The sequence below is a fragment of the Aulonocara stuartgranti genome (assembly GCF_965226115.1).
Source record: "Aulonocara stuartgranti genome assembly, chromosome: 18".
NCBI classification, from domain to species: domain Eukaryota; kingdom Metazoa; phylum Chordata; class Actinopteri; order Cichliformes; family Cichlidae; genus Aulonocara; species Aulonocara stuartgranti.
The window spans coordinates 23,255,383-23,268,094 of record NC_138954.1 but is presented as its reverse complement, the minus strand read 5'-3'; the positions used below and the strand labels follow the sequence as shown (position 1 = coordinate 23,268,094).

General features: G+C 40.7%; 1 protein-coding gene across 1 annotated transcript in view; it reads right to left on the bottom strand.

The window, feature by feature from the left end:
- clstn2a (calsyntenin 2a) overlaps positions 1 to 12,712 on the bottom strand; it is a 195,724-nt gene extending 183,012 nt beyond the window's left edge. The window contains exon 1 of the mRNA XM_082512396.1: positions 12,544 to 12,712. Within this exon, the coding sequence (XP_082368522.1) occupies positions 12,544 to 12,616 (73 nt within the window). The 5' untranslated portion in view covers positions 12,617 to 12,712. The remainder of the gene's footprint in view (positions 1 to 12,543) is intronic.

Below are 12,712 nucleotides of genomic sequence, written 5' to 3'. Positions count from 1 at the left end.
TGTGATCTGGCCATTTGACAAAGCATTTTCACCCAGGATATTTTCTCTTTTTTAGTCTATTCTCTGTAAACCCTAGAGATGATTGTGTGGAAAAATCCCAGTAGATCAGCAGTTTCTGAAATATTCAGACAGCCCATCTGGCACCAACAACTGTACCATGTTCAATTTCGCTTAAATCACCTTTCTTCGTCATTGTGATGGTCAGTGTGAACTTCAGCAGGTCATCTTGTACATATGAACATGCCTAATTGCACTGAGTTGCTGCCATGTGATTAGCTGACTAAATATCTGCATTAACGAGCAGTTAAACAGGTATACCTCACAAAGTAGCCCGTGAGTAAATTGTTGCAACAACCTAAGCTTCACTAAGTAGCTTTAACAATATTACAAAAAGCACTAAACTCTAAAGGAGGAAGATTATAAATAACAAAATTATAACAGAACATGCTTTCGGCCAACACAGCACACCAGCACCTCACTGCGTTTCAATCAAAACAAATTAACAGCACATACACAAAGGCCTTACTATGTGTGAACTGCAAATAAGACCCTCTTACAATAAAATTATTGTTTCATTTTGTAAATTGATTCAAAATGATGACTTTTAAAAAGTTGGAAGCACACACACACACACAAAGCACCGTTATCAGAGTGTGCAAACACAATGCTGATTCTGCAGAGCAAATGGGATTTTTTGCTGACAGAGAACAAAGTTGTAATGGCAAAAGCTGTGAACCAAGAATAAAATGACAGCAGAAAATGCTAATGTAACAGAGTACGTAAAAATTAAAACTCGATGAGAAATGCTGCTGTGCTGACACAACAGTGGTGAGTGTCAAAATTCTGCTTATTCCATTGAGAGGGAGTTTCTGTTTGAATGTTAGGAGAGCTTGAAAGTGAACCAACAGCAGAATGAACAAATCAGAACAGCCTAATAAACCCTATGCCCACACTTCATCTTTCATGTGTATTAACAGAGGATACGTCATACTATTAAGTGAGTGATGAAATTAGGTAATTATGTGTGTTCTTGTTAAACAGTAACTAGGAATTGTCAAAAACCCAAATATTTGTGCTTCTGATTAACCAAAACTAACATTAGTGGATAAATAGCCTCGAACCTATTAGCAGAATCAGAATCATTAATTTGTGTGTGTGTGTCCAGGTGCCAACACCAGGTGCCATTTTTTGTTTGTCAAACCCCAATAAGTGTTCATTAAGTTGGAGCAAAAGCATGCACCTAAAACAAGACACAGTCCCAACTCTCCTCTGTGCAGTCTTTTTGTCCTCTGGCACACAGAGAGTTTCCTGTGACCGGGTTTCCAGAGTCAATCAGCAAATACAGTAAACACAATAAAAGACAGCCCTGTTTACTTCGATTCAACCTGTAAAACTTTTATGTGTTCACTTGCACCTCCTCACTGTTAGCGCATTTTCTGTGTGTATTTGTGTTTGCACTGTGTGCCTGCTTGAACTTGCCAAGTCACCATAATGCAAGTACATACATATATCTATAATACACAAACACTGCATTACAAAGTGGGCTTTGCAATGCCTCAGAAACATAAACAATGGAACAAACACCACCTGTTCCCTGTAATAGGAATGATCATACTAAAGAGATGATGTGTAAGCTGCAGTCCACCTACCTCCACTACGTGACAATAATGAATACTGCCGGATGGCACATTCCTGCTGGTGTGTCTTAGTACATTAATTTACCGGGTTTGTCCAGACACACAGACAACTATTTGCGCTCACATTCACACCGACAGCCAATTTAGAAACACAAATTAACCTAACAGGCATGTCTTTGGACTGTGGGAAGAAGCCGGAGTCCCCGTAGAGAAACCACACAGGCGCAGGGAGAACATGCAAACTCCACACGGAAGAGTCCCAGTCGGCCTTATTAACTTTTATTAACTTGTTAAATGAAATAGAACGCAATACTAGTTTAACCATGAATTCTTCCATTACAGAGACAACACACGTGTTAGATAAAGATATGCATAATGACTCTAACCTTAGTAAATACACTCAACAAAAATATAAACGCAACACCTTTGTTACTGCTCCCATTCCCCATGGGATGGACGTAGAGACCTAAAATTCATTCCAGATACACAATATAACCATCCCTCCCAAACAGTGGTCACAAATCAGTCCAAATGTGTGGTAGTGGGCACATCTGCCATATTGAGATAATCCATCCCACCTCACAGGTGTGCCACATCAGGATGCTGATCTGACATCATGAGTAGTGCACAGGTGTACCTCAGACTGCCCACAACAAAAGGCCACCCTGGAATGTGCAGTTTTGTCTCACAGCAAAATGCCACAGATGCCACAAGCAATGAGGGAGCGTGCAATTGGCATGCTGACAGCAGGAATGTCAACCAGATCTGTCGCCCGTGCATTGAATGTTCATTTCTCAACCATAAGCCGTCTCCACAGGCGTTTCAGAGAATATGGCAGCACATCCAACCGGCCTCACAACCGCAGACCTCGTGTAACCACACCAGCCCAGGACCTCCACATCCAGCAGGTTCACCTCCAAGATCGTCTGAGACCAGCCACCCAGACAGCTGCTGGAACAATTGGTTTGCACAACCAAACAATTTCTGCAAAAATTGTCAGAAACTGTCTCAGGGACGCTCAACTGCATGCCCGTCGTCCTCATCAGGGTCTTGACCTGACTCCAGCTCGTCGCCGTAACAGACTTGTGTGGGCAAATGCTCACATTCGATGGCGTCTGGCACGTTGGAGAGGTGTGCGCTTCACGGATGAATCATGGTTCACATTGTTCAGGGCAGATGGCAGCTGAGAATGTCCCAGTTCTTGCATGGCCAGCATACTCACCGGACATGTCACCCAATGAGCATGTTCGGGATGTGCTTGACCGGCGTATACGACAGCGTGTACCAGTTCCCACGAATATCCAACAACCTCGCACAGCCATTGAAGCGGAGTGGACCAACATTCCACAGGCCACAATTGACAATCTGGTAGACTCCATGCGACGATGTGTTGCACTGCATGAGGCAAATGGTGGTCACACCAGATACTGACCGGTTCTGGGTCCCCAGACCCCCAATAGCGCAAAAAACTGCACATTCCAGGGTGGCCTTTTGTTGTGGGCAGTCTGAGGTACACCTGTGCACTACTCATGATGTCAGATCAGCATCCTGATGTGGCACACCTGTGAGGTGGGATGGATTATCTCAATATGGCAGATGTGCTCACTACCACATATTTGGACTGATTTGTGACCACTGTTTGGGAGGGATGGTTATATTGTGTATCTGGAATGAATTTTAGGTCTCTACGTCCATCCCATGGGGAATGGGAGCAGTAACAAAGGTGTTGCGTTTATATTTTTGTTGAGTGTATATAAATGCTGAATGCTGTGCTGCTCTTTCCCACAATATTTCATTAACGTGGCTACGATTTAGAAAGGGTCTACCTTTGAGCTTTGTAGGCTTTGCTGCTTAAACACAATACAACTATTGTGTCAACACAACTACAGCTTCAGCTGAATCACGACTGTTCCTCTAACCTTTCAGACAAACTCAACATACTTTCTTTTTACAGACACTGGACTTTTGGTGTTGCATTAATCAACAAGATCAAAGCAACATTTTCAGGTAATCAGGAATCTTGTTTCTGTCCAAGTTACACTTTTATCATAAATACAGTCAAAAGCTTGATCACACTTAATCATTCATAAGCGTGAGTGTGTCCAACCTGTACATTATTAGACAACTGTGCTTTAAAACAAACACATGGTGTTCAATTAAACTGCATCTTCATCAAGTTAAACAGAAACAGTAACATCTCAATTTTAAATCTACTAGACGCAGCAGCTGATATAGTTACGCACACACCCAGAAACCATGGGCACTTTGGCTAATCACAGAGGAGCAAAGTAATAAAAACATTATTATTCAACATTAGATGAATAATTGTACAGAATTCATTTTTAAAACATTGATATTTCTCTGTTGTTTACCTCATGGACAGCCTATTTGTGTAGCACTCTAAGCCTTAAATTAAAGGGTTTGAACTAGGGATGCAACGATACCAATTTTTTCAAACCGATACCATACCGATACTTGGATCTGAGTACTTGCCGATACAGAGTACAAAAACCGATAGTTCTACCACACACACACACAAATGCAATGAATTGAAAGACAGGTTTTATTTTATTCTCTGCCGATAATAAATAATATCTTAATAAAAATGACCACAAAAAAATTTCAAGTGAAAAATAAACACTTCTGTTAAATTATTGCAGAGTCTCCACATTGTAATTTAACAAAATATCACTGAACTATTGGCACTGTCTCAAGCTTTCGGAATAATAAATAAACACTTCTGTTTGGAAGAAAATAAATACAAATTAGGTTTGAGAATAAAATAAACTTTTAAATTGTTGCAGAGTGTCCATATTGTAAACAAACAAACAAAATAACGAAAGTATTTGGCATTGGCGAACGAACTCCCCATCTGCCCGTGGATCATCAGTCCACTGTGCCGTTAAACCAAGGACTGACATCGCGCACACACTGCTTGTCTTTACCTCTTTAGAAGGTTTTGGCACCATTATCTCCCTGATGTGTGGGCGGCTGGGAATTTCATATTGCAGCTCGAGTATGCTGAGAAGAATCCTATGTTTTCCACGACTGGCATTGGCTGGTCATCCAGAGCGATAAAATGAGTCAGAGCCTCTGTTATTTTAACTTTCTCTTGACATTTTTCATCGCTTTTCCAAAACCTGAGTTAAAGTTGGCTGTTCCAGTCCACACTGCTGACATTTTGTTTAGCCTAGCTACAGCAGCCTCCAGTTTCTCTTTTTTTATCTGGAGCTGCCAGTCTGACTCGTCTAACCCGTGCCTGTTTAGCGCGGGTTGTCCCCCTAGTGGCCAATCTAAAAAACTACAACAAAAATGACAAGCCACCCTCTGATTAATGAAATAAGTTAGTATCGGTTCATGGTATCGGTTAACTTTTACGAGTATGAGTACACACACATTTTACAGTATCGGCCCCGATACCCGATACCAGCATCAGTATCAGTGCATCCCTAGTTTGAACGTTTACTTGGTCTTCTTTGACCCGGGTTTGGGTCCTCAACTCTTTGAAGTGTAAATTTTAAAGGCAATTGTATTAAAGGGCACCTATCTCTGTTCAATAATATAAAAATGGCCCTTGATGTTTACTGCTGTGGTTATTTTTCTTTATACAACTTTGAAACTTGAGTGTGTTATTAGGCAGCTAAGTAAAAAAAAATTTGCCCAACAAGACTTTAATCAATGAAAAGAAGAAATCCTTTGATATTTCATCAAAGAGGTTATTGTTTTATGGGAGAAAATTAAAGTGGGAAAACTGCAAACTCTGTTGTTATACAAGAGAACATACACTCTCAAGTAACAAAACTAATCTACTTTTGATGTGCCTGTAAGAGAAATGTTCATTTTGTTTCATGCAACTTTAACATCGCAGTCTATTTGAGTTTATCTAAGCGCTGCAAAATCACAAGCTATTTCAGGGCACTTTACACAGTGAGGTCAAACCTTACAAATCCAAGCCCAAAACTCAAGAAGCACATCAAAATTTGTCGGCATCTCAGGCAGAGCTCTTGGTAAATAGCAAGTTGCTATAAAGGGATTCTGCATAAACAATCTATTATACACACACACACTCACACAAAGAGACACACTGTACAAAAGTGATGCACGAACACACAAAATTGAACACAGCAATGTCACCTCAAAACACAGTTACATTTTATAACTACACCATCTAAATGATTTATAATGGCAGTGGAAGACAAGGCAAGCAAGGGGGATATGGAGAAGAAATGGAAGAGGACAAAAGAGGAGACAAGAAAGGCAGCGACAGAGGCAAAAACAACCTCTCTGTAGTGAGGTGAGGCCCCAGACTGGCAGCTTTACAAAGGAAGGAGAAAATGGAATTTGAAAGTGATCTGAAGTTGGGATATTTGTAATGACACACACACACACACACACACACACACACACACACACACACACATATACAAAGCTCACTCATAATGTGCTGCTAGTAGGAGAATATGTGGCAAAATCAATGATACAGATAGAGACAGGTGGGATGGTGGAAGACCGATAAAGAGAAACAGATAGCTCTTGTGACTGATGACTCATGAAAATTAAACCTTTCTTTTCAGCGACATGCTTTCATTTCCCCTCACCTCCTGTGATCCCTTTTTACTGATTAGCAATCGTAGCTCCAGGTACACCTGGTGCATGCATCTGTGCGTGCATGCCGACGAAAGGTGTGAGCAAAAGCCCACAAACTCCCTCTCTCGCTCTTTCTTGTCTCTCCTTCTCTCTCGCACACACACAGAGTTGTGGTTTTTCTCAAGGTATTCTTTGTTTTCAAAGTGATTTGTTTTTCAATCACACATTCAGCTGCCTTGTACACAAAGTATTAGAAAACCTAAAAGAATTTCCCTTGGCATGGCTTCCCAGAGCACCTATGATGTTGAACTGTGCAGTCTCACTTTGAGCCCACCTCACCCATATCCCACAGTCATAACTCACAAAGGAAAATACAAGGATCTTTCACGGTCTCTACAAGAGGAAATCAGAAGCAATAAAAAAATCAAACATAAAGCCATTTCAAAGCATATAGCGATGCTTTGGATTGACTGTACAAGAGACCCACACAAGACAACTTGAAAGAGAGATGAAGGAGATGACTCAGTTGAGTTCGGGGTAACATGAAAAGAGCTTTGTGTGCGTGAGTGGGTATGCATGTGTGTGTTTCTTCGTGTATGTGTGTGTGTAGGGGGTTTATATTATATTTGGTTGGAACTGAACACACACCACAATGCTAACACATTTTTTTAGGTGTGCAAACACACTGCAGGCTAATAAGTTTGTATTGGAATAATAATTAAAACAGCACGCAGTGGTGCATGTCTTCATAACTTCAGGCTTTATTATGAGTCACAATAGACCACAGTCTATTGTTTAATAAGGGATTGCTAGGCCTGTGTACATAGAGACAATTGATAACGCTTTACTGACACTGGCTCATGGGACACAGCAAAGGCACGGCATTTCAGTTCAAGTTGTTCAAAATTGCTCTATTTAAATGTTAACTGAGGACAAGCCATTTCAATACTGGTAGTTTTGCATGGCTGTCTAAGCACTAAAAACACAGCTTACTTGAACTCAAACTTTGTTTACTCTTTCTGCAAATACTTAGCCACGTTTCCCATGTTTCCTGAAAGGTAAGTACGAACAAATAAGCCATCAAAGCAACAGAATTACTCACTGAAACAATTGCACTTAAGCAATTAAATTGCTAAATTATAAATGCATCCATTTATTTAGTTATGAACAAAAAGAGTCAAGGATTTATAATCCTACACTCTGGCTGGAATATAAACACAATCACTGTCACAGTCAGCCGAGATGATAAAAGCATCACTTCGGTCTTACTCTGCTGGCAAGGACTGTTTCAAAGAAAACTGCCATGCAGACGTGACACATGAGCACAAACAGAACGAACCTAAAGTGTCACAGGATTCATAACTGCTGCTCGCAGCTTTCATTCTGGTTCACTGCACTAATGTCCAAAAGATTAATGACCATCTGACTTGAGGTACACACATTGTGCTATTTTTGAAGAAGCAGCTTGAGTCTTTTAAGCATGAACTTCCCCTGTGTTTGGAATCATTTACCAGGAAATTCAAGTATTTTCTAATACATTTAATTTGTTATTGATTTCATCTTTACATCTGGGTTTTTCTGGGGGTACGGAGGATTAACAGTAAACAGTGAAAACGATCAATGTGGACACATCAAAGCAAATGATCGTGTTACCTTATTTGACATAAATTTGGATTTTATTGTTATTTTTCTGACCATTTGAGAAACGAAAATGCCTTTGGTGCTTGATGTAATTAAGTCCAAATTACTCAAACTGGTGCCTTTACTGAGGCCAACAAACAAATGAAGCCAATCTTGTGAAATGTGAGGTCCAAGTTGATTATATGTGTCATAAAGCCTCATATATTTCTTATTTCTAACATACGCTGAGAGGATAATAAAATAAAAATAAAAATGGATTATTGTTACAGTAGAAAATCCATCTGCACATTATTGTTCCTCTTTCATCTTTCACTCTGAGTCTCCTCTATAGCACCAGCTCAGTGGCTGCTAATTACTGTGTGTAAATAAAAAAATAAAGTGTTTGCTTCCTGTACTTTTTAAAGTACAGGAGTGTCTAGGTGTGTGAATGTGTGTGTCACTTCATTAGTAAAATAACAGGGGAAGAGTGCAGGAGGTTGTCTTTCAGAAGTCAGCATTGCATGCAATGTTTATCCTCCACATATTGAGCCGTGTTGACCAGAAAGCCCCACCGGGGCCATTGGACCAGCTGGTGTAATACTGGCATACACACAGTGCTAAGCACCAGCACTTCTCTCCCCTCACACCCGGACAAACACACACTGTTATCGCCGTGCATACATCATCCAATGGCAGCCCCTCCATTTCCCTCCTCTCCTCCACCTTACGCCTCATCAGACATATTATAATTAGCTGTGCTGAGTAATTAACACCCAAATTAGGACATTATTTGCATATCTACCCTCATTTGCATATACTCTCTGCAGGAGTCAGACCGAGCATTCCTTCACACGTTGGTGCTCAGGACATTTTTAAGTCAATACCTAACCGTTACTGCGCACAGCAAACATATTGTACCTTCTCATTTAGAAAACATGATTGCAAAGCAGAGAGGTGAAAAGTTGAGGGGAAAATAAAAGAGCAGAAGTCAAATCTGTGCAAGCTACAGGAAAGAGAGCAAATATAAATGGGACCGAGGAGGTGGCCAGTAATAGAGGTAGCCGGGATAGAGTGAGAATGCGACACACGCCAAATGAGAAAAGGCAAAGTAAGACAGAAAGAAGACTGCCTCTTCATTTATACATCTCACTTGAGCCCATAAACCTTTGGAATTGAATCCTGGCTATGAAAGAGAGAGAGAAAGAGCGAGGGAGCAGCGCTACCTCTGGAAATCATAACGAAGGCTGCTCAAGCATGGAAAAAAGAAGCGAGGAGGAGAATGACGAAACACTTCTCTCTCTCTATGACATTTGCCCTCTGAATCGCATCAGCTCAGCGGAGCAGAACAGCGAAGAGTGATACAGAGTCAAAGGAAGAAAGAGAGAGGCTGGCAGAGAAAACACAACCGGGAAGAAACAGGGGGAATTAAAGGGAATAGAGGGAATAGAATGGGCATGAATGACAGTAAAGAGGAAAAGAGCGACAGGATGGGCAGAGCACTTCCCGCTAGTCATTGTTTCACCAGTCGTTGCACAGAAGAGGAAAACCTGAGTTATGCTTCTGCGTTCCACATCGCTTTCACGATTTATGTTCTGGCGGGGATAATGCAGCTGGATGGCTCTGTTGAAAAGACACCCATAAATCTGGTCTTGTTTTCAATTTCTTCCTGCCGTTCTCTCCCTCTCTCTCTCTCCCAGCACCCTTCAGATTCTCTTGGCGCTCGTCTGCTCTGGTCTATTCTCCCCGACTTCTTATGTAAAGGTATTCAGCTGAAAGCCTTTGTTTCATGTATATAATGTGTTCTGCTGAGCTTGTGAAGCTTGTAAATACAAAGAAGCTGCACAGACGCACAAGAATGCAAAAGAAAAATCGCTCTTTGTCTGTTTAAACAACAAGCAAACATCCAACCAGCACTCTCAGGCCCTGATCTATTCTTTTTCAAAACGGTACTTCACAATACAACGCCTTGTCAAGTGTTAGGACATCGCATTGACATTTAGAGACCATTTTTAAAGGCATTTCAGATGTTGCATTAAATGTTTAGTAGACAATATTTGGCCTTCAGTTACTGTGCACTGCATTGAGGTCGGGCAATATTACTGTGATTGTCAAAGATTCATATTTTAATACCAAACATGTGCCGCTATAACTTATGATAACAGCGACTGGAGCAGGCAAGAAACTGAACTGAGAAAAATGCCAAGCCCCGGTGGGAATGTGGGACTCTTAAAAGAGAAAAATGGGAATATTTTGCTAGAAGGTCTAATGATACAGATGAGTCAGCCAAAGAGCGGTATAGAGCAGTGCACAATAAAACTGAGGTATGCTATACCTATATTAGCTAGCCAAAGGATGATATATTACTTTCTGGTTCTACACTTGAATAGCTTTTTTTTTTTTTTTTTTTTTTTATATAAATGCATGTTCTTTTATGTACATCATGGTTTCTTTGCTGGGACCAAAGTCAGATGATGAGCTGGAACTGTTACTGAAAGTATACGTAGAGGACAGATTTTCAGTGCTTGGAAAGAAAATATCATGACATTTTAAAGCTGTATGGGGAATATTATCCACTGCCAGAAAAAACATGGCAATGTGGAAAAAATACCCAGACAAAAAGAAAAAAAATACAGATATTTGCTTCATCTTTCAAAACCTCTTAGTTTCTGCAAATCCAGGCTAAAACCAAATCCGGGAGCGTTTTCTTTGTGTTGTGTCATAAGCATTTTCAAAACTTCCACCAGGTATAAACTTACACTATGTACACAAAAACACTGGGCCACCTACACATTGCCCCTCCAGGAGTTTTTGTGCTGATATTAATGCCAGAGGAGGTTTGTAACTCTGTAGTTATTGAGTCAGCAGAGCGTTGGAGACTTTTACAGATTCTGCTCCTTAGCACTTGATGATCTTGCACTGTAACTTTCCATTGTTTGCCATTTCATTGCTGAGTTGCTGTTGAGTTTCTGTGGTTCCTAAACTTTGCAATAATACCACTAACAGCTGCTTGTGGAATATCTAGAGGGAAGAGATATCACAAACTAACTTGTTTTAACATTGGGCTCTTATCAAACTTAATGAGCTCTTTAGGACAACCCATTCTTTCACAATTTGATGAGAAATTTGATGTATGTGATTTTCCACACCTGCAGCAAAGGGACTGAAAACACCTGAATTCAAAGACTAAGAGCTTTTCTCCAAATAATGTAGCAAAAGCTACACGGGTTGATATTAAAATGTATTTGTATGGGCATTCCCTAAGATAAAATTTACTGATTATAGATTCTTGCTCGCACGAGTGTCTGTTCCATTGTCTACTTTGCATTGAAGATTTGTTGGCAGAAGTGTGCAATAAAGTGATATGAACTGCTGACACTTCACTTCCCAAAGGTTCAAGATTGTGTGACAACAACTCCTTTCAAACCTTTTACTTTTTTTCCTCACATGCATTTGTGAAATTATGTTGTTAAAGCATGAAAAAAAGAAAAGAGAGCTACGACCCAAGCATGCACTGCATAGTCACCACTGACTGACGGATTTACTATATACGTAGCAATCAAAGCCGAGTTCACACATTTTATACTCACCTTTGAAAACTTAATGAGTCTTTGAAGTCTCTACAGAAAACAGTCAATTCTCTCAACTTAATCTAAACCTAGTTAGCGTTCCCTCTGGCTCCAGGCCATATGGAGGTCTTTTATAAACAAGAAAAATAATGATAATGTTTGGTTGAGCGCAGACAGCCAGTCAGCCCAGCACTCTCACTCCAGAGACCCAATTAATACAACTGTAAACCAATGCTGCCCTTCATAGGCAACAACAGCCAGAACTGTGTGTGTGTGTGTGTGTGCGTGTGCGTGTGTGTGTGTGTGTGTGAGAGAGAGAGAGAGAGAGAGAGAGAGAGAGGGAGAGGGAGAGAGCCGGAGAAAGAGAGATGGAGAAAGATGTGAGTATCACAGGGTGAAGACGTGATGGAATACAGCATCCCAACCATGGCTGCCCTCCCTGAGCACAGAAATCATCTTCAGATCACTGGCCAACCAACCAATCATGACCAAAAACATAACTGCCATAAATGTCATGTTTGTCCTGCATTTCAAAGGCATCCAGGCCAAGTACAGTTGTTGAGAACAGAGGAGGTTATGTGAAGACCAGTTCAACAGCATGCAAACACCTGTAAAATGTAACTGAAGTCATGTCTGATACAACACAATAATAAACATTTTTTAGATTAAATGTTCTTTTAGAATGAAAATTTGAATGAATGTTAAGGCTTTCTTTGTACAAAAACACACATTTGAAGAGTTATAAAAGCAAACGATTAGGCAAATTCATTAGCCATAAATTAAAATTATTATAAGTGACCCCCTGATGCTAACGTTGTGGTTTCATGTAAACACATTTCTCTTTTAAATTACTCAACGCTGGAAACTTCCAATTAACTGAACACCTGCCACAGTAACTGACAGCCAAGACAGGAAACCTCAGCTAACCACTGGCCAATAATTCATAAGAAAAAAATCATTTAAATGCAGCTTAACTTCAAGACAGCTTAACCTGACTGCGAAGTTCTTCGACGGACGGCTGTCGCTCGCATTGCAAACTTGTGCAACTCAAACGCAAAAAAGAGGGCAAAGATTTTCGAAACCAAGTTTTTTTTCTCACGCTTTCTAATTTTTTTTTTCCTTTTTGTTCCTACCTTTTCCACCGAGCGCGCAGGAGTGGCCCCAGATAAGCCAAAACAGCAGAAATGGGACCCCGAGTGTGTGCATGTTTGTCGAGCCGTGAAGGAGATGTCTCTGCGTCCTGTCCTCTTCCAAATATCCTCGCTCACCTCCCGAGCGCGTGGATGTTCTCAGCTGGCCGGC